Source organism: Eutrigla gurnardus (assembly GCF_963514095.1).
Source record: "Eutrigla gurnardus genome assembly, chromosome: 8".
NCBI lineage: Eukaryota > Metazoa > Chordata > Actinopteri > Perciformes > Triglidae > Eutrigla > Eutrigla gurnardus.
Genome location: NC_139922.1, coordinates 15,357,325 through 15,380,555, shown reverse-complemented (window position 1 = coordinate 15,380,555; position 23,231 = coordinate 15,357,325). Strand labels below are relative to the sequence as shown.

The window sequence follows — 23,231 nt, the reverse complement described above, 5'->3', positions numbered from 1 at the left end:
ACAAATAAACAGCGAGCGTGAAGTTAGAGCCGGCCAACTTCTGCCTCGTCTTTCTTCTCTTTTTTTTTTCCTCCTGTGGGCCTCAACAAGAAATATCAGGCCCAGGCCGAGGTAGTGGCTGTTTGAGAGACAGACACCCGCATGTGGCCGCATGCAAATCTGGGTTTATGTTCGCAGGCACAGTATTTATTTTACCAAAAGGAGACAATCTAATTGTACATGAGGAGGATTATTCCTCTCAGAACTGTGTCTCCACGAGGGAGAAAAAAGACTCTTTAGTCTTTCTTCAACAGAACACTGTTTACATCAGCAGAGTGGAAAATCCCTCCGATGACAAACCTCTCCATCAAATCTGTATCTAAACAACCGGATCAATCTAGACCAACACCACAAATTACCTCATCTCACATCCGAAAACATCTGCACTTGACGTTAGAGTGGAGGGATTTTAGGTGCTTTTTTTAATAATTGCTATTTTTAGCATGCGGAACGGTGTATTTAGATCTCTCAATTAAAGTGTATTTTGTAGCCTTTGATCGCTTTAACAGCCCGAAATTGCTTTATAATAAATAAAAAGTATTTGCTATAAAGTAATGTGTAATTAGTGGTGGATAAAGTATTCAGATCCCATATGTAAAAGTAGAAACACCACAATTTAAAAATACTCAATTACAAGTAAAAGTTCAGCATTAAAAAAAGCACAAATCTGTACTTAAAAAGTTCATAAGTAAAAAATAAAAAAAGTAATCAAAAGTAAAAAAAATACTCATAACAACAAAAGGGGAAGTTCAGAGTGTTATATTATAATGTATGGATTATTATTCCTGATTAACATGTAAACAACATTTCAGTATTGCTGTGTGTTTAGTGGGCTGCTCAAAGTGAAGTAATATCAAGCTATATACTGTTGGGTAGATTAATCTTTTAGAATGCGTCACATTTTATAAGCTGATCATATATATTTTTATTAGTAAAATATGAATCTTTATTTACTTAATGTGAATAAATAGAATAGAGAAAGGTAGAATAGGACAGAAAGAAAAAGCACCTCAAAATTGTTCAGTACAGTCTTTGAATTTATCCACCATTGAATGTTATAAATGTAACTGCAGCATATACAAAGGTGGAAGTGAGGGGTGCTATAAGGCATAAGTACAGAAAGTCAACAACAAAACTTTTGAGGAAGCAACACACCATTAAAACTAATTAAACACATCACTGACATCCGGTGCACTATAGACGCAAATGTGCATTTGTAATTAAAAACTGCAATTTTTTTTTACTTCCAAAAAGACAATCATTACACCTGCTCTGTTTCCTCAGTCTCACCCAGGCTCTCTCTCTCACACACACACACACACACACACACACACTCTCTCTCTCTCACACACGCACACACACACACACACACACACACACACTCTCTCTCTGACACCACCCACCACATCACTACACATGCGTGCCTGACTCATGCCAACTGCAACTAGTAGCAGACCCGTTCACCTCGAGGTAGCACTCAACTCCTGTGTGAGGGGGAAGACGGAGAGAGAGAGAGAGAGAGAGAGAGCACGCAGGAGAGAGACAGAGAGAGAGAGAGAGAGGGAGGGGGGGGGGAAGGTGTGTTGAGACTTACCTGGCAGCAGACCGCCCTCTGCGCTCTGTCTCACCTCTCCCTCCTGCCCTGGAAGAATTCTCTCCACAAAGCAAGGCATTTTCTCCTCAACTGCTCTCTGCCAAGGCTCAGCTCTCTCTCTATCTATCTCTCTCTCCCCCCCCCCCTCTCTCTCCCCCTCTCCTTCTGTATCTCTCCCTCCCTCTCTCTTTCTCACTCCTTCCTCTTCCTCTTTCCCACTCTGTCCTCCTCTCTCTCCGTCTATCTCTCCTCCCTCCTTACCCACCCCCTCTCCTTCTCTCTCTCCCCCTCCCTCCTTACCCACCCCCTTTCTCCTAGCACAGATGTCGAGAGACTGTGCGAGTTTACCCACTTTACCAGTAGGGGTCCTTCATCGCCCTTCTCCACCCCACAGCCACATGGGGGACAACACACACACACACACACACACACACACACACACAGGCCCCAGGAAGAGAGAGCCACTTAACGGGCGCCCTCCTGTCACTGCTACAATGAGAGCCCTGTGCCGAGCAGCACGGCTGTAGGAGCTGTGTGTGTGTGTGTGTGTGTGTGTGTGTGTGTATGAGAGAGAGAGAGAGAGAGAGAGAGAGACAGGTGTCAAGTGGGTGGTGTGCACACAGGGAGCTGGCCCTCGGCCCTTTCCAGCACTGTTCGGCGAGGCTTGGTCCAGGCTCCTGGCCCCTGAAGTGTAGTACAGTAGTAGCTCACAAACACACACACACTCAGTCACTAACAGGCATATGAACACACAGATTGACTTACAGTGGGTCCCTCAGAGAGAAGAGAGAGAGAGAGAGCATACACACACACACACAGACACACACAGAAAAACTGCCGCTGTTTGCTACTGCTGCTGTTGACAGTGATAACATGTGTTTTGTGCCCTATGTGTGTCACTGTGCATGTACACACACAAACACAAGGCGGATGTCTATCGGCTCTTGTATCTCTGGTCTCTGTTATATCTGTGTGTGTGTGTGTGTGTGTGTGTGTGTGTGTGTGTGTGTGTGTGTGGTTATTTTTTATTATTTAAAAAAAGAAAACAGTATTCATTGACACTGGCATGTTATATTTGTAGGCTCTTAGCTAGTGTACGGTGGGGAATTTCTAGTTTCTCTCCTACTTGTGGGGCACTTTTCACATTGCAATATCAATACTGGAGAATATTAGCTGTCCTGCTGAAGAATGTCTGATCTCTGTCTCTCCTTTGAATAAGGGCAGATTCCCCCGATGAAAAGAAAAGGCAGATCCATCAGAGTTTCTACAAGCTTTTAATTATCTTCTGTGTACAACATCGTGTTCACAACTGAATTATGCTTTAACAAAAAAAGTGAGAATAGGAATGAAACCTTTGTTCAACAGAAGATAGGAGATGAAAGAATACTCTTTGTACACCTAAATTATGTATTAAGCAACAAACTAATTCAAGCCAAGGACTAAGATTAACACTATGTGGAACTTGATCCCGCATTCTCTTTTCTTTTTTTTTTTTATCAAATATTGCTCAACTTTTATGGTGCTTATATTGCAGGAAAGCAATGATCTTGATCAGGATCCTATGCTATTAAAATATCAGAACAGTAATTATCAGGCCGAGCTCTGTGCGAGGACTTGTTTTTCCATTTATTGCTGCCTGGAACAGGATAAGGGTATCTGTACTCAAGACGTGATATCCCGGACCTGCTGTTTGTATCATTTGAACAGAGGGTGGATCACCTTTTATTTGAGTCAAACAAAGCCTTCTAATGACACAAAAATAGTAGTCACTGCTTGACAGACAAGGCTCCAACGCCCAACCAGACTGCCTTCAAAACGTTGACAAAGTGTAATAAAGAAAATAGGATGTTAAAGGAACAGGACACGGATGTTGAATAAAGCCACCAGAAAGTGTACTTACTTAAAAGTCGTGATAAGCTAATGAGGGAAACAGAGCCGTTCTCTTGGTTGACTCTTATCACTGTTTGCATCAGTAGCAAATCTCCCTCGACAGCAAGACCGAAATCAAATACAGGTTTTTAGGCAGATGAAGGAAAGTAATTTGTATTTACAGGAAATAAGAACGATGCACTCAATCATTATTCCCTTGCTGTGCTAACTAGAATGCAGCCCCTGTGTTAAATGTTGGAGGAGCAGCACAAGGACAAGTAAAACATACCTTAAATAGACTACAAATGAAGTCACTTAACACCCACTCGCTTCCCTTGCCACCCCCCTGCTCTGTCTGTCTTCAACAGAAAAAAAGCCTGTGTTTGACTATCTCCCTCTCAGGTTCATAGTTGTCTTTTTGCTTTTTAAACAGGCACCTCGCCTGTCACGGTGCAGGAACGGGCGCATTCCCCTTAAATGGCTCCCTTTGACAACTGATCTGTAAATACAGCCGGATCCGCAACTTCCCTGTTTCTCTCGCTGCCTCACTTTCTCCCTCTTGTCTCTTGCTCTCCCTCCCTCTTCCTAAACCCCTGCCAGACCCGCGCACACACACATCACGAAGGTCTGCCTATGACCCGCCTCCAAACTCATGCACTCGCACACTCACGCGCGCATACAGACACACACACACACACACACACACACACACACACACACACACACACACACACACACACACACACACACACACTAAAACACAACTGCACACACGCACCGTTACCCCCACATCCCCCTCCCAACTTCCCCAACTCCATTCCCCCTGCCTCTATAAAAACACAAATATGCCATAACTCAGTGCGGTGCTGCCACATAGCCTCCATCTTGCCCTGTACCGGGGAGGGGGGGAGGCCTCTCAGGAAGGTCACCAACAAATGGTTTTCCGATTCACTGCCCCTGAAATAATTTTGTGTATTAAAACCTGAATCTGCACTTTCTGGCCTGAAAGCTTTTCTAATTATTCCGGTGTCCTTGGGACAGACACAGATCCTTCACACGCCGGGGGAAACAAGCTATAGAGCAACCACTACAGCCACAAACACCCCTCCACCTCCCTCCCTCCCTCCCTCCCTCCCTCTCTCTATCCCTCCATCTCCCCACCTCCTCTCTCTCCTCTGCTCTGCTTTCCTCTCCTCTCCCCGCTTTACAGCCACCCCCCACCCCCCTCCCCAATCTGTTTTCAAAGCGTGTCTGTCCTTTATTAAATTGTTTTCTTTTCCACATTATCAGTTGCCATGGAGACCTCATCTCTCGGATTATTTGAATTTCATTATATCTATTGATTTGGGAGCATTTCATCTTTTTTATTGTTTTTCTGTCAATTTTCGAAACGAATAACCATCTAATTTGCGTCAGCGCTGATTACGTTCGTCCCTCAATAGAGGTCGGCAGCTGCGCCGGGGAAACAAATCAATGGAAAAACATCATAAAACTCGAAAGTACAATCAACCAGGATATGGGTGACATTCCGTGGTTGCTGAAACGAAGTCATCAAAAAATATATACTTTTTTCCCTGCGCCTCTGCATGTATGGGGGTGCAGTGAGGAGGACCCATATGTGTCTGGGCAGATATATTACTGTATTTCAGCAGATAATATACTATGGTAAATTTCCATACTGATAACAGCCCCTCCCTGCCTGACCAAAACAAAAAAATGCTTACTGTATCTAAATAATTTATGCAATTTTAGCATTTATATATAAATTTTTTAATAAGCTGCTTGGAGCAAAGTGGCCATTAACAAAACACACAGCTGTCCAATGGGCTAAGCCCAGCAGATCAATTGCGCTTTTTTATGACATGATAAAATGCTTTTAAAGCAATTTACACAAATATGGAAAAAATGACTTCATGGGCTTCATTTATTCATAAGGACGTGTATTAGGGGGGGGAGAAGTCTCACAAAAGCCAGACAGGAGAGATCGTCCCGGTCCTAACTGGAACGGACTTGCTGCCCTCTCCACAAGGACATAAAGTTTCATTACTGATGCACGCAGTCAAAGGCAATTTAGCAAACACAGTGTGCAAAAGAAAACATCAGCATATTGCAAGTGTTCCTGTATTAGGCGGACCTTGCATGTTGTTTTCCAATTTTGATTCATTTTTGTGGGGGCAGGGTGTGGGGGTGATGGATTTTTTTTTTCTCCTCCCCCTGCCCGGTGTCACCCTGACCCAAAGCCAAGGGGAGGTAGCCTCAGTGACAGGAACGTGTGCTCTCTGGCCCACGAAACCGAGCCAAACCATGTGCAGACAATGGGGCCTTTTGCAGCGGGACAAATGTGTACACACACACACACACACACAACTTCAGCTGTACGGTGATATACACCACATGACACGCAGGCTCATTCTGTGAGAAAACAGGCCCACAAATATTTCAGTGGATCTGATCATTTAGCATGTTAGCGAACACGCACATTATGCACAGGGGTATGGGGGGGGGGCAGGCAAGGCCATTTGGAGGCTAATCTTGTTTCAAAGCATCCTCTCTTCATGTGCCGACAATGTGACTGAGCCCCTGTACGGAGCGCTGCTGCCGTCGCTGCTGCTGAAGGCCCCATGTTTGCAACACATGTCAACATTTGACAAAGCATTATCCCCCACCCCCACCCCCCCAATAATATTCTCCTGCTCAGGCCTCTGAAATGAGGGCGCTAACAAATTAGCTTTTTATGTTTATTTGTGTGTGGGTGTGTCAGATTGGGGGGGGGACTCATTTTCTAAGGAACCCCGTTCTCAACCCGAGAGAGAGAGAGAGAGAGAGAGGGAGAGACAAAGAGAGGAAGAGAGAAAAGAAAGAAAGGCTGAATGTTTTGGAGTCACGATTCTTCTCCTGATTGCCCTAGCTGTCTCAGTTGTGCAAAACATGACCCTCCCCTCCCTCAGCCACGACAGAAACACGGGCGGCTGGATAAACACTATTTTATGCAGTGACTAGATGAATCCTCAGACAGTAATTACAGTCTTCCTCTCGCCCCGACAAAACTCTACTGTACTGGCTCCTTTCTGTGACACCGAACTGCAGCAGCACGTACTTAAAAGAAGAAAAAAAAAAAGAAGCTGCAGGTGTGTGACATGTTTGTCAGTGCCTCTCCCAACTAGATAAATATAAATATTAGACCCTGTGACAACAGCGATTCGCTCTCCGCCGCTTCCAGTGATGTGTTAATAATCTGTAGCTGAAAGAGGACTTGTGTGGACGGACGATGTTATCATGTGCAGTCAAACGTTGCCGGGGCCCGGGCTTTGTAGAGAAAAGTTTGGCGATTTTCTTTTTTTCTGCTACCCTAGCAGTTTGGGCTTTCCTCTCGTCGATGTAACAAAAATAACACGGTTGTGTCCCAAACTAAACATTCCCACACAGCGGCTGGTGTAGTCTGCTCGGTCCCTGCTACAGACAACCCGGTGCTGACGCCTCTTTTAGAAGAGATCCACACAGCAAATGTTAATGTGTTGGTTCGGTGTTGACGCGTATTGAAATTTCAGAAATGCCGATCACTCCTACATCCGTTACGAGTGTAGAGCGATGAGAGGCCAGGGAAACACACTCAATCTTTCTCTTACTCCATGCTGATTCATCCGGTCAGGCCGTGCCCCAAACATGGTGCAGTAAACCACGCTGTCAATGTCCGAGCTCTAAGAAGCACAATTACAGAGGACCTCGGCTGAATAATTTAAAGAGCATAATTATTGACCTCTATCCTGAATTCCTCTGAAAGGTACATTAAGATATAGAAAAGCTCTGGAGGTGGAAGTGGAACTGAGGAGAAGAGAGGGAGTGTGTCTCCCCAGGCCTCCCTAATGCACTCTCCTGCTGTACTCTAACTTCCTGTGGACCCCTAATGTGCCCGCTGCTCGCTGGCCTGATGAAGACTACGGTTAATGAGGCCCCTGTTTCTGAAATGAAGTATCTTTTGAAACCATCAACATGCATTACTATCAAGCCGCCACCCCCCCTACACTAAACCACACATATATACACAAACACATCACTACTGTCCCAAACCAGTGCACAAACACACATACACCCCCCCACAACACAGGTCCTGGTAGGCCGGACCAGTCTGGGGGGAAGGGTGGAAGTGGGGAGTGAGACTGCATGAGAGGGTGCATTTTTTTTTTCCTTTTGGAGGTGGGTGGGGGGGGTGGGGGTGTTTGAGGGTTAACTGTCCCTCAGGGGGCTATCAGTGAACTGGGCAGCCGTCACTGCTGGTGACGGTGGTCCCTGGTTCTCAATTAACAACCAGGCTCTGACAGATTAGCAGCTAGTCAAGAGGCATCCACGGCCCAGGACACAATTAATGTAATCACTTTTCTCAAATTTGGCTCTATGCATGTGACTGTGATTTGTACTGGATTTGAATAAGGCATCACAAGATCGTGTGGATGTGTGTGTGTGTGTGTGTGTGTGTGTGTGGGTGTGTGGGATGGTGGGGGTTTGCTGAGCGCTGGCAGCAGGCTTGGGGGAGGATACAGTGAGATGAGGCCTTTTTAATTAAAAGAAAATATTTGTGTTTGCATACTATCGTGGTTTGAACCTGGGACAATTCCGGGAATTCCAGTTGTTTAATAGATCACTCTGTAAAGTGATTTGGGGATATTTCAGATCCTCTTTGCATACATGCATTTTTAAAATATCAATTAGACTATACATCTTTTAAAGTGAGATTCAGAAAGTTGTAGGTTTTGGTTCTTGGTATTCATTTTTGTTTTATTGCCTGAGATAAATGACACACACTCTTAGAATCCAATCAATTCTAAGGAACTATTCCTCTTAAGATGGACTTATTTATCAAACAGCGGGTACTTGCTGTCTCTGCTGTATTTCAACCAGGAAGGATAGAGGGCACTGAAATAATTAGGCGACTTCTGCAACATCCTGAATGCCAAGGACAGGTGGATTAAAGTATTAAAACAATCGCATTTCAGTCTTGAAATAGTCTTGTGCACGACTCAGCACCATGCGCATCCGTTCAAGTTCAGCTGCCAGCTCCATAACGCCACAGGAGAGGGATAGAAAAAAAAAGCCAAATCCCATTAGCTACGTACATGCATCTCAGCAGACCTGCTGGAAACGTGAGCAAATCTCAGTGATGATTATCCCCTAAAGCTCTCAAATGATAATACATAATCAAACCTTACAGAAGGCTTTTCTGAAATCACAAAGCCAGCTAGCGCTAATTTGGGTTTCCCCCATTTGTGTTAAAATCGGGTGCTTTCCTAATGAAACCGAGAAGACTGCTGCAATCAGTCGCCTCTGCACCCGAGGAGACATTTAACTGCTGTCCTCCAATTAGAGGCCCGAGAACGGAGCTCCCTACATCGGGAGAGGGAAATTATTTAAGACAAAGGTTAAGACACGAGTTTGCCTTTGATTCTATTTACAGTGCAAAATTAATAAGGAAGCAAAGTGCTTCATAGTGTGAGTTCACTCAAACATTTGGGTGAGTGATCTTCAGTTTAATCAGGAGTGTTTAACACACCGGTGAGCCTCAACAATCAGAGACTGTCAAATTATGGCCTATGCAGTCATCGAGGACGTCCCCAAAAAAAAGCACATTCTTCTGCAGAATGTGTTAAACGCCCGCTGTAATGTGAGCGTTAAGAATTTAACTACAGTCAGTTTTTACTTATGTGAAAGAGAGGTTAAGGGTACTTGTTAAATTCTTTTTAAAACTCCATTAGTGAGCTCATTACTATCATGGGGATTTTATCTTATCAGAGACCGAACCACTTTCTTTAAAGATAGCAGATTTATTTCATCAGCATCAACTGTCCAGCCCTCAGCTGAGGAGAGCTTACGTAGACGCCTGAGAGGACAGCTAGAAACAGATTAGATATTTAAACGGTAAATCATTCAAAAACAGCTCTTATTTCTACACAAGAAGTGGGGCTCCTTTAATTTAATTGTGTATGTATGCTGTGTAAAGTATAAAGGCTATACGCGCAGTGAAAAAGATCCTCTTTTCTTACAATTGACAATAATTAAGGTGAGCACTTCGATGAAATCTAAGCCTCTTATCCCACCTCCCGCCATCTGTGGCTCCAATATTAGAGCTCAGGGAGGTTCACCGTTTTCGCCTTCTGGAAGGAACGGAGGACGAAATAAGTGCTGTCGATACTACGAATCAGAGTACCGCCGTCGACCTGCTTTTCACAGCCGTGCTGCCGCGGAGGTGGAATGAACGACGGGAAACAAACAGGAAGCTGAAAGAGGAGCGAGAGAGAGAGAGAGCGAGAGAGAGAGAGAGAGAAACCTGTGCCCTTCAGTCTCCCCCAGTAAAGACGCTCTTAACCAGCTCTGACAGCTGACAGCTCCTTGGCAATTGGGGTCAGTTAAAGGAAAAGTAGCTCAAGTTTTGCTGGGGCTTTGGCCTCAGAGATGTTCAGGAGCCACTGCCCACCGCAGCATCAAAGGGGATTATAGGGACAGGGCCATCTGTTGCCAGAATAAGCGTGAGCCCTTTTATGTCTCTGCCTGTATGTTTGTGTGTGTGTGCGATTGTGTGCAAGAGTGTGTGTGTGTTTGTCGGAGAAAGACAGCGAGGGAGAAAGACCCTCACGTCGCCGTACTTTTAACTTAAAGGGCAGCAGAGGAGAGGGGTGCAGCCTACACAAGGGGCAGACAACTGTTTTTAATCTGGGCTGGGGGGGGCACTAAAGGTTAAAATCAGGGCATCGCTATCAAATAGTAGATTCAAGTATGACACAAAAGCAAAGCGAGTCTACACAGTCGGTTGGGAGTCACGGATTGTATTTGTGTTCAGCGCAGGCTTACTGAAAACAGGATCCCGCTCTAATCATGAATTGTCTGTCTTTTTTGTCATCCAGGCAAAACACAGAACGTGTTTTTGTTGTGGGTTTATTGGAACGCGGTGCCAACCTTGTCCCCCCTTCACCGCACTAATTTGTTTTGGGTCCCGTTCCTGGCCTCCGCCTGGGAATGTTTTCTCCTCCATACTCCCGCTACCTTTTAGCTGAGCCGCCCGCCGCTTGACCCACCGCCGACACTTATTTTTCAGCACTCTAATTGTCGTTTAATCACATATCAACCTGTCACTTAAAGACCCCCCCCCCCCCCCCCCCCCCCACCTTTTTTCATTTTTTTTTTTCAAGGGGGAACATTTGCATACGTTGTAAAACTAATTCCCATTGAAAGCTCCAGTGGCTGTGAAAGCGGACGCGCCGTCTCCCTTTCACACCCGCGTAGACACAGTTAAGCATGAGAGAGAGAGAGTGAGACGCACACAGCAAAATCTACTGTATCTCACCTTAACAGACAAAAACACTTCTCGATTCAGGTGGTTCTATCACATTTGTTAACAATGTGTGGTGACACGTAACGTGTTAGAATGGGGACAGTGACGGGACCGATTCAGGGCGCACGTGTGCGTGCGAGCCAAAGCGAAGGTGACAGCGAATGTATATGTGTTATAAAGGAATCAATTAGAGTTAATAATGTATCACTCTTGGAAACGTTACATTCATTTGTTCACACTTAGATAAAGCTACTGCGAAATAGGTCGTGGCGGGGTTGGCCCGGCAAACTACACCACATTTACATTATCGCCCTCGTGCATCGAGGCGCCATGTTTCGCTTGAGTGGCGGGAGCGGCGGAGTCGAGGGAGGGATTGAGAATCATGTTGTTCAGGCCCAAGGAAGTCCAGTCCTCAGGAGATCCCCCCCTCTAATTACAGAGCGGGGGGAAAGAAAGCTCTTTGTTCCACCTTTTATTACATTAATTGATAAAACGGAGCTCGGGTGGAGCCGTCTTATAGGGGGGGAGTAGGGCTGGGGGTGAATTGAGGGGGATGAAGGTGGGTGAGAGGCTTTTGGAGCTGAGGTCCTATTTTCAGAGGAGCCCTAATCCCGTTAGGGGCCTTGATGGTGGCGCAGCCCTGCCGCTCTGCTTTCCCACAGGCCCCGGTGTCTGCAGGGTTGAGGAGGGGAGTGGTGGCGACGGGGGCAGACGATGGTGTGGTGGGTGAGAGTCCTGGCAGCGTTGTCTGGGCCGAGGCCTTAATTAACTGTCTCTTCAGGGGGCACTGAGGGCCACACTGAGACCCTATGTCACAAACACCAGAATGCACTGAGAAGCTTTAAGAGGAAGTGGCATCCCACCCACTGTGGAATCATGGGAAACCCCGTGGACCTTTAATATGGACCCCATACAGCTTAAAGCCATATAGATGTCGCAGGACATTAGCAGGGCTATTTTATGACTGGTTATTAGTTAAGCAAAAATTGTACAGGTGGTTGTAATTATTTTATTTTTTTACAAACATCACACCCATTTGATTATAAGTTTGAAACACCAAGGGGAAAATATTCTCCTCAGCATTTACTTTAACAGGGATTTAGATGTTGTTATTTTTGAAAACTAAAAGAGACAATGAGCTCCATTTCTATTTGTGTGGGATCGGACAATCTTTTTTGTCAGTGGTTAAATAGCTGTAACAGGCTTTGTCATTGCTGTAATCTGCTTTTGCTCATTTAGTCTACCTGCAGACAACAGAGGGAGGGAAGTGCTGGTACAGTGACCAAACAGAGTCTGAATATGTTACAGAGGCAATTAGGCATGTTGGTGTGTGTGTGTGTGTGCGTGTGTGTGCGTGTGCGTGCGTGTGTGCGTGCGTGTGTGCACGTACACACACAACAGTGTCAGAGGTGCTAAGCTGGGCAAAACACGCCTCATTGAAATGTCCGTCTTAAAGCCACCCAAGTTCCTCATCTCCCCCCCGCCCTCCGACAACCAAGATGCTTCAAGACTGTCAAAAGCATTTTCCACAAAGCTGAGGAGAGGGCAAGGGGAAAAAAAGGACCTGCCACTGTCACAAGCATACTCGCGCGTGCACACACACTTGCAAGGCTGTCAGGTAAATTAGATCTGAAAGCTGACAATTTCTGACCATATTTCCTTGATTATTTCGAACAAATGCACACCAGCCGCTCTAAGGAGATTAAAGTGACATAAAAGTCCCGAGTGGGAGGAGGGAGGGCAGAGAATCCAGGTCACCCCCATTTGTCCCCCTGCCTGACAGCAGCTATATCGCTATCCAATCCAATAAAAGTCCCCCCCCACCCCCCCCCCCTCCTTTTGCTTTAATTAATTTTACAGCTAGCTTGCTTAATTACTTTCAATCAAAATCCTCTTGCCATCACAAAATTAGAAATGGTTCAACTCCATTAGTCTAAATTCTTCATTTACATACACAAAGACTGTCAGCTCTTGCTAAGCAAACGGCCTCCTGCTTGATGAGATTGTTTTTTTTCACGCACTCTATCACTCTCTCGCTCGCACACACGCGTGCGACTCTGGTGTTAATTTTTTTGAAAGGAGAAAAGTAGCATAAAATTATTTGATCCCTTTACTTAAGACATGCTCTGCCTAATCAGGGTTTCCAGGTAAGCTGCGGTGCACACCGGCAGAGGTAATGGAGAGTTGACGGTGCGTCTGTCAAAACTGAGAGGGAACCGCTCGACCTGAAACAATGCAGCACGTAATGTGCGCCGCATATAAGGGATAAACAGAATTAGCGAGGCGGGGGCCGAGATCATGTAAATGAAGCTAACTAGTTCTTCCTCACGATAAGCCATTATTTCTCCAGCAATGGACGGGCTGCAGATTACCCGATGACACATGGAGCCCTATAAATCTGGCACCTTTGTGGCAGGGTGTCACCAGTCCCGACTAGATTGTGGAAACTACCGACGCGCCACTGCCGGGTCGGCCCGCTGTGAGCAAAGCAACGGGGATTTTTTTTTTTTTTTTCAGAGGGGCGAGGGACTCGTGCCTCGCCGTCTGATCACTTCAGCTTGGCACACAGGCATCCTCTCCATCACACACACTGCCTCAGGCCTACACATCATCAAGAATTAAGGACATGCAGATAGGGTTTGTGCACTGACCAAAGTGCAAACCCGGGCTCACAAGCACACCGCCACATGTGCGTGCACTTGTACTTTCACACACACATGCACGCACCACCAGTGTCATAATTGGGTCCCGAGATGAGGGCATTAAACTGGTATAATGCACTCACCGCGGCAGCTAGACTACCACAGAATATATGGACACTAAACCTACACGCCCATCAGTGACACCCTCCTATTGCCTTTATTTCCCCATTCACGTACATTCTACTCGGCAAAGCTGGGCGCAACGCCACTGCCTTTGATCTTCCGTGTTCAGATCATCTCACAGTCGAGTTGTGGGGGAAACGAGCAATTTTGAGAGGAAAGAGATGAGGGGGATTTGTGCGCTATAGTCTAGCTACATGGAGAAAATCCCCCCGACAAGTGACCACGGTTTGGTTCAAAAGGCCTTCCCACAATGCAGGTCTGACCCGGCCCCTTTACTCTGTGTCTGCAATCACCAGTTTCCCTTGCCCCCTTTAACCAGTCCCCATTAACACTGTTAATTATCCAAATCCATCATTCTTGGGGTAAATGAAGACTGCCTCTTTAATTCAATTTAATAGGATCATTTTCCAACTCACATTCACTTTAGCCCCAGCTGCCCGCCCACTAGTCTCCCCCCCCCCCCCCCCCACACACACACACACACACACTGTATCTTGACTGTATCTTCTATGGTCTGGCTCTCTTCTGGCTCTCTCCCATTGGTGCAAGGGGAGGGTGATGAGGGCTAAGACTGGATGGAAGCGATGGGCTGACACACTGTTGATCTCCATGTCTTGTCTTGGCTCGGCTGGTGGCGAGCAGCAGTTCTTGGTTCCCAGTCTGCTGTGCACACTGCCTGCCACGCACACACACACACACACGCAAACAGAGGCTCACAGTACCAGCCATGCTCACCGGGGCTTAGCTAATCCTGTCACATCAGGCCACGTTGGCTGAGTTGAGGCCTTTAGCAGCAACCCCCCACACCCCCCCCAAAATCACCACCTCCGTGCACCTCCACACTTTGCCACCACTCCTTCACTGACTCCACTCACTCTCTCACTCACTTTCTCTCTCTCCTACCCCTTTGTTCATTTCACAAGGTCACGGGTGGCCGACTACAGCACGCGAGTGTTGAAACGGGACAGCTGATGAATCCCTGTGTGTTTCCAGCCACGCTAGTAGACCTTATCTTATGGCTAACATGCAACAGAAACAGTGATATGGGAATATATAAATGCAAGTTAACCTCAAATATTATTTTGTTTCTATTTTCAAAATAAAACCTGTGAGAGGGCAATCATCACTGGTATAAGGGACTGGAAAGTCATGCCACTGGCTACAATGGCATGTCACCAAAATGTGTTTATAAAATATACAGGTGTCATTTTTGTCTTCTTCTGCCTGTCGTGTGTCATAGTGGTATCAATATTTAAAACACGTTTTCCATGCAACATTGCCTGACTGGAAACTGGACACTCGTGCCCTTTAATCTGAGTTTCTATCTATAAAAGTGCAGCTATATCAAGACTGACTTAGGCTGTATTTTATATGCCTACTAAGCGTTTCCTTCCAGAGAACTTTCCATGCTCAGGTTGGTGAGATCTTTTTTTTTTACATACGTTCAAATACAGAAATCACAGAAAAATGAAATGCAGAACATTACAACTCATTTCTAAATGACATACTTTAATGTAAAAAATATATATATATATTAATGAAAAGTAATGTGTCTCACTACTGCCCTTTAAATTAAAATATGAACGTGTTAATATTGGCTGCTTCCTTTATCCCATTATGCAGTGTGAGGGTAAATTTGCCCCCATTTCCACAGTACCCCCCCCATCCCCCGCATCTAAACACACTCACACCCATGCACGCACGCACCCAAACGCACACAGCGTTCTCTTTAAATCTTTTTCCCAGACGTTCATTGTGTAGCCATTTGAGACAGACTGGGAGAGTTTCAAACGATTTTAGCCATGATTAAATTTGGTTTGTTAAAGGGTGATGTCAGCACAATGGGAGACGAGCCTCTAAATCCACTACATTCACCCAAAATGCCCAGATGAGATAATCATTGGTGACGTCTACGAAAACACTTATTATATTTGCCCATCGCCTGGCTGAAGCTGTTAAAACTCATCAGCGTTATTCCCATTTTTTTTCTCTGGGAAAGAGAGAAAAAAAACCCAACTTATAGTCAAAACTGTCACCCCTTTTAAAGAGACAGTGCAACATTGTTGTGGCTGTGGACAGAGTTTATAAATGGAAAAAGACAGGGCAGAGGGCTATCGGGTGTCTATTCAATACTCATTTTGTTTGCACCCAATACTAATTAAATAAAACACGCACAACTTTTTAATTGGTTTTTCAGAGATCAACAGTTTCAAAGAAGTTGAACAGCATCTACTGTAGTTGTACATGTACATTTTTTCATTAGGAAGTGCTAATAACAGGGTATTCTAATATGCTATAAACTGTGAATGAGTAACTGCTTGTCCCTTAACTTGTCCACACGGTTTGAAAGGGCTTGGGGCTGACGAGGCAGCAGAGGAGATAAGAAATGGATCAACGTGAGCCTTTCTCATAGCTTAATTTATTTTAAATCCAAGCCCTATTTACACACTGCACACCGGCAGGCCTTGTCAGCTCCAACTAGCATTGAGATATTTAAAACCATTAATGCTGAACAGCGGCAGCCTGAGCGTGTATGACACAAGCTGTCGCTGTGTGAAACAAAGCCAGATCTCTAACCGCCGTAGCTTCCACTTTTGAACACAGCACGGCTACAAAAGCGGTAAACCCACGCAGTCCGTTTGTAATACTATTGCAAATGACGATGCCTAGATCTTCCTGTATGTGAGGGGGTTAGGGTTAGTGAAGTAACTGCAGTGAGTGATGGAAGAAGACGAGAACTATATCCTTCATCTAGCGAATGCCCCGGCCAGATTCAGTGCATCTTTAGTGCAGGGGCGAGCCCAATAGAGGCAGGGGTCAGGATATGAAACACACAGGCTATCCGCCTCCCGACAGGCTATCCTCATGGATCAGCAGCGGTAGCCATGTTGACCCGCCCCGTTATTAAAGAGGCTAATCTGTTCAACATGTCAATGTTAGCACTTTTAGCTGCGATTAATAAAAGAAGACCCCAAGAGTGCTGCGTGTGCTTTTCCAGTGCCCCAGGTTGTTTTCATTTGGTTTGTATTTTTAGTGGTTTTCGCTGTTTGGTTATTCAAGAGTCCTCTTTCCTCCTATTAGCATAAACAGTTTAAATTATTAACTTGTTAAAAGAATTATAATCGGCCCTGAATCGTAGGCTCGGTAGTGGCTTTGTGTGTTTTTCCCTTTCTGCCACTGGCAAAGAGGAACTACGGCACTGCAGATATCATTAAAGCAAATGCAACTTTTATATTTTATAGATAGGGAACAATGTGCATGTGATGCCTGACTTTGTGGCCATTTATGTGATGCTTAAAACGTATGGCCCAGTGGCTTTCACAGGCTGGTAGTAATAGAACTGCTCTCTAACAGACTTGCTTTCTAAGTGCCTGGTGCTGTGTCTTAATTTGTAATCTAGTCAAACCAATTGTCCGCTAGCTAAAAAGGTCATCGAGACAATAGACTACAAAGCTTCCCGCAACGTAGAGAAAGCCCAGGGTGTCTTTTGTAGCTTTTTAACCAAAGGTGTAATTAAGACACCTTCATCTTCAGGGGTGAGAAGGCCACCAACAAGAGTGTGTTGGAAACACGAGAGGAATGTCACATTACTGGGAAGAGAACACAGAGTAAACTAAGACGGAGCGTTTGCTTAAGAGGTGGAAAGCGAACGTCTCCGCAGCAAAATGTCACCGGGCGAGGACATTTGCCAAGTTTCACCTGCTCGCGCAGTCAACGCGCCACTTCATACATCGTGACCAACGACTGTGGCGAAGAAAGCTTGTTGGGAAAAACTGAGTGATGCAAAGCAACACAGGAGAGGCAGAGGGGGGGACTTAAAGGACGTGATTTATCTGGGCTTGATTGCGTGTTAATCGAGGTTACGTGTATTAAGTGGAATCTAATTGGAACAGACACTGGCAGTCTGACAGATCGACATGATGCAGATGGATTGAGGGGGGGTGGGGAGAGAAAGGGGGAGCGAGGGGAGGAAGAGGAAGAGGGAATGGGAGAGAGAAGGGTAGTGCAGTGGAGGAGAGGCAGATACAGAGGCAAGTGAAACACCATTTTGCTGCTGTACGTAGCTCGGCGGCGAGAGTTTTGTGACACCAGACATTAAAAGAGAATCCACCGGAGCCTTTTTAAGCAGCCGAACCACAAGGAAGGAGACACCGCCGTTAGGCTCGCCTCACGTGCGTCTCATGATTGGCGGCTGATGAGACATGTAACCCTTCTAGAGGAGGACACACATGGGCGAGATTGTGAGTGACAGGGCACAGCCACTCCCCCCCCCCCCTCTCCAGTTGCCACAAACATTCATTTCTGCTTTATTGGAAATGAAGGGGGGGAAAAACACTCGTCCTCAAAAAAAATAAAAACACGAGGTAAAGAGGCCAAGTGACAGCTGCTGGAAAATTCTCACCTCGACGAGGGGACGAGCAAGTGTTCCAGTGGTCCTCCTGACTCTCTGCTCCTCCTGACAGGCGACAACTGTTTGGAAGGCCCTGTCCTCTCCCCAAATCTGAGGTATTTCGCTAGCGGGCTGAATGACTCTTTCAAATGTTACCAGAGTAATGGGCCGTAAAAGATGACCACCTGTTAAGGCCGAGCAACTGCTGCTAACTCGCGACTAATAAACCACGGACTCCGTGGACACGGATGGGGAACGTGGCTTGTGGAAAAGTTTCGGAAAACAGAAATTAAGATTTGAAATAAAAGATATGGTGTTGCACAAAACGTCCTTTCTGTTGTAGCCTTGCTCCGAAGTGGCCAATGTGGCTATAATTGGTATAGGATGGGGGGTGCAATGTGTGAGTGACATGACCGTCTCAAAACAGCGAATAGCCCAGGAGCACAAATGACTGTCACAGTGCCATTATCAAAATCTGGGTTAAAAATACAGTAGTTCCTAATGAAAGGGTCACTTCAAGTGATAGCTGGCCCAAATAAAGGGCGGCGATACCAAATGAATGTTTGAAGATACCAGAGAAATGATAAAAATGTGTATAAAGAGCAGAGTAAAGAGGAAGACGTAAAAAACAAACAAAAAAGAGAAATAGATAAAGAGAGGAATTGTGGGCATAATGTAGGGGCATTGTGGAGGATGCTACGGCACTCGAAACTTCACTCATCAACACAAAATGCCCAAATTGTTCCCGACATGATCCCGTCACAGGGCGGAGACAGAGGAGTTGCTTCGGTCATGCGTTGATTTGATCCATTATGACTGTTACACTAATGGCATTAATAAGGGCAAAATTGCTATTTTGAAACACAGAATTTTCATCCTCTTCATTTGGCCAACCTCATCGCCTTCCTCCTCTTCCTACATGAAAGCCTTCTGTGTGTGTGTGTGTGTGTGTGTGTGTGTGTGTGTGTGTGTCCGTGGCCCCCACCATGGAATGGCTATAAGGTCATCTCTATTTTCCAGGCTCGGTGTACTATGTCGTTGAATTGCAACATTTTGCACGGTTTAAAGACAACAACGTGAGCTTTGAAATTTGACTCCCTGCTATTTTCAATAGATTGCCTCCAACGTTGTGTTCACCTGCTGCCCCCCCAGATGCAATACCCGAACCACATTTAACAACGTCGCAACAAATTGGGATTAAAACCTCGTGCAAAAACTAGAACGTCCAGTAAAACAGACATTTTTTTATTAAATGCAAGTGTATTTAAATGCAGGTCCTTGTCCTGTGTGTTTTAATATACTCTTAACGTCTTGTATCGGCACAGTGAATGTGACGGCAAGTTTCCTGTGTTTGTGCTGAATGTGAGTATTTGCGTGTACGGTCAGCCCTCATCAGCCTCTAACATTGAGAGGAATGACACCCTGTGATCAAGGACATGAATTGCTCATTGATTTTTAGGGGCCAGCTTAACTATCCATTCCAATTGATTTTTAGCTTTGCTGGGTGTGCGAGTTATGGCAGTTTTAATGTATCATCTGTATGTGTACTCATCACGCACTGCAGGAGGATTTACAATAGTCTGTTGGAAATGCATACACCAATGTGCAAATGTTGGACAGGGATTTTTTTTTTCCTATTATATATTCCTAGAAGTGGAACCCATAAAACCTTGTATGTCTTTATAATAGGTAAAAAAAAACAACCATTAACATGTTTTTTTTGCCATTATCTGCTTCAGAACTTGGTAATCATTCATGGAAAATAAAAAGCAAAGCGTGTGTATGGACTGTATTCCCCTTTAATTGCTAAACAGTATTGTTTAGAACAGGCATTTCAGCTTGCAGTATCACGTAGCAACGCTAACCAGAAAAGAGTAGAAATGTCAACAGGGCTCCGGCCCACATGCAGCACAAACAGACACACAAACCAGGACCATGGAAAACTTTTTAGCTTTAGAAAACAGACCAAAAGCTAAGCTGTTTACGTTTAGGAGGCTTTTGCCATCAAAACTCATATTACCCATCAATTAACAATTCATATAAACTATTAATAATCAATGGTTTGATGATGTAAGGGACAAAGTCAGAGCAATGTGATCCAAAAGGCAGTCTAAAGTCATCTGTCAGGTAGAAAGTCATTAAAATAGGGGCTCGTTTTTCCTGCGCCAAGCTTAGGTTTCACTGTGGCAGGGATACATTTCTATTCTTCAGCAAAAGGCTGCGCTCTCATATGATATCATCTCCTTTAGAACATTACTCTCAATGGCTTGTCTTTCTTGCCTTTTGTGTATTTCTTCAATTTAAATTGCCCTTTTTTTCCAAATGGTGTGGGTGAATCGGTCCTCTATGTGAGGTAACTGCCTTTTGTTCAATGAAAAGGACTGCATAAAGCACACTTTACTCCATCCTTTAAAAAAAAACAAAAAAAAAACAAGTCTGCTTAATTAATGTTTTACAAGTGCTGCTGTATTCTTAGTCAAAAAAAGCCTCTATCAAAGCCGGCAGGTTCAGATTACGTACGCTAATTGAAATTGTGAATTTCTAAGCCAACTTAATTTTTTCCCTGCTTCTTCTCCCTGTGCACACAATACAGCCCAGTGTTTTGTAGTCCACAAATGACATCAAATCATCTAAGTAATATGGGCTTTTCTTTTTTTTCCTGTATTCTCATGTTCTGCTAGTGGGTTCATGAGACAGCTTAATAAAGCAGTAAATGCTTGGGGAAGCCTGAGAGCCTACTGTGTGTGTGTGTGTGTGTGTGTGTGTGTGTGTGTGTGTGTGTGTGTGTGTGTGTGTGTGTGTGTGCGTGTGAGCATGTGTGTGTGTGTGTGTGTGTGTGCATGCGCATGCTCTCGTGTTTTACCTCCACCAGGGACCTCAAAGCAGAAGGCAAAGCCTGGTTTCCACACTCAAGCAGATATTTCCCAAAGAATAAAGCAAAAATAAAGCCAACGAACAAAAGAGAATGACTAATACCAAGACCAAAGCCAAAACTAAGACACTTATCTCATGGGCTGACATTGATAGAGCTTGTATAAATGCGGTCTGAGCTAAATTAATGCAGCATAATTTACAGGTTACACATGCAGTAGGTGCTGCAGGAAGGCAGGCTGTGTGAACAGCTGCAGGTGTGGGAGCAGCGGAGACGAGGCCGAGCTTGGACAACCATCACAGGCAGCACAATGGAGGAAACTCTCTGGTGACAATGATCTGAGATGCAGTCGGAGATTGGATCCACTGGGTTATGGAGCAAAATCTCTTTTAGCTCGGCTCATAGTTTGCATATGCACGCATGTTTGTTTTCGAGGGGAAAGTTTCAACCTTTTCCTTCCGTCATCGTTTATCTGGCAGCGGAGCTGTAGCGGGCAATTACATAAATTACACAGTTTAAAAAAAATGTCATCCTTGATAACCTTTGTTCCGAGTTAATCATTGCAGGGGAAAGAAAACTGCTTCTCTTTTCTTCTCTTTTATATTTACCCAAACTCCTTCCTTTCAACGGTGTATTATTTTATTGGCTTGTTTTGCAAGAGAGCTATAACTTTGCATTCTTCTCCCAAGGTCAGTTTCTAGTGTGCCACGCGGCGTATTTACTCGTAGGGCTTTTCAGGTCAGTTCCATTGTATTTACATCAAATAATTTTTGATAAGGGATGTAAAAGAACTATAAACCCGAACACCATAAACAGGAGAGGTGTAGCTGAAATAAGGACAAAAGATCAACGGCTGAATTTTTTCTTATCTTGGACACGTTGATATTTTTGAGTCAACTCTGTTCACCCCTCCACCCCCATGCCCCGCCTCCCTCGCTCTCTCTCTCTCTCTCTCTCTCTGTTTCGCTCGCATGGAGCGGAGTAGGAGCGTTGACTTGTTAGATTTAGTCCAATGGCTTCCCAGTGCGGCCAGCAAGCAAGCTCTTGTTTCATAGAGAAGTGCCTCCCCTGTTATCTCCCTAGCACTATAATCACTTAACAAAGACTTGGGCATTTGCACAAATTAAAACATCAATAATGCATAAGTGCTTTTCAGTTTTGAGCTGTAGTGTCCCTGTATTGGGATGAAATACCACCTCTACCGGTGGAAAAACTCTGGCTCACCATCTTCTGTCCCACAAACGGCTTAAAGAAGCCACGGCCCTGCTTTGAGCAACCAACCCCCCCTCCTTCGTTTCAAGTAAAGTTGAGGCCACAGCGGTGGCGAACGTTTGGGATCTGCTTTGGTAACAAAATGGCTGGGCTGTGTGGGATGCGGAAGTTGTTTTAAAGCGAGAGGCGGTAAGTGGCGGTGGTGCATCAATGCAAACAGGCAACACCCTTGAGTGGCGCAGCGTGGCATCCTTCCATAAACAACACCACCGCCATGTCCCCGACATTTATGATTTGCGGTCGGAGTGGCAACGCGAGCCCCGATTCTAATCCAAGTGTGCATGTTCGCCCTATCGTTACACGGCTAAATCTGCCCGACCCGCTCTCTTATTTTCTCAGATGAAAACGCCAGACGTTTCATATGGTCGCCGAGGGCTTTGCTTAAAACAAATCGTGGCGTATGAGAACATTACACTTGGACGAGGAAGGGACGGGGCGGAGGCATCATGGGAACATCATGGGAACGCGGCGTGACACTTTGAAACCAGGATGCTGTTCAGGCTACTGTTTAATTTGAGAAAGGAAAAAAAATAAACTCCTACATAGTTATTACTGCAGTTATGAATATGAACTGTTTGGCGCTGACTATGGAGGTTGGAGGAGTTAAGTATTATTATTGGACTTGTAAATCCATGACCAGCACCGTTCCAACACCAATAGAGGACGAGCCACCTATACAGATGGCCTCAAGGACAATTAGCAGTAATGATTGGTTGCCACATAAATGAGGAAAATTCTATTTGCTACTGCACTTGCTGATGATCACGGACCAAAACGCCTCTGACAGTCATATGAACGGCTGCTTTAAACTTCAATTTTACTTGGAAAATATACACTACACTGGAAAAGAAGAAAAAGTATTTATTTAAGAATATAAAATAAGGACAAGGAGCGAACTTTAAACCTTGAACGAATGCCAAATAAAGAAAAGGAGCGCACTTTAAACCCTGTACGAACGCCACATTATCACAAAGAATAAAGAGATGAGACAAATAGCACGCCGATCTAAAATATTATCTCTTCAATCATATCCCTTTTTCCCCAGATAT

General features: G+C 45.0%; 1 protein-coding gene across 11 annotated transcripts in view; it reads right to left on the bottom strand.

Annotated features, from left to right (window-relative positions):
- Positions 1-23,231, bottom strand: part of casz1 (castor zinc finger 1) — a 95,168-nt gene that overhangs the window by 48,718 nt on the left and 23,219 nt on the right. For 3 of the 11 annotated variants that reach the window (XM_084015749.1, XM_084015745.1, XM_084015746.1), the window contains exon 1: positions 1,634-1,773. The exons of 4 other annotated variants lie outside the window; for them this stretch is intronic. In XM_084015749.1, the coding sequence (XP_083871875.1) occupies positions 1,634-1,712 (79 nt within the window). In that variant the 5' untranslated portion in view covers positions 1,713-1,773. Of the gene's footprint in view, positions 1-1,633; positions 1,775-23,231 lie in introns of those variants that run through there. 4 more of the 11 variants (XM_084015740.1, XM_084015743.1, XM_084015750.1 and 1 more) reach the window with 2 other exon arrangements.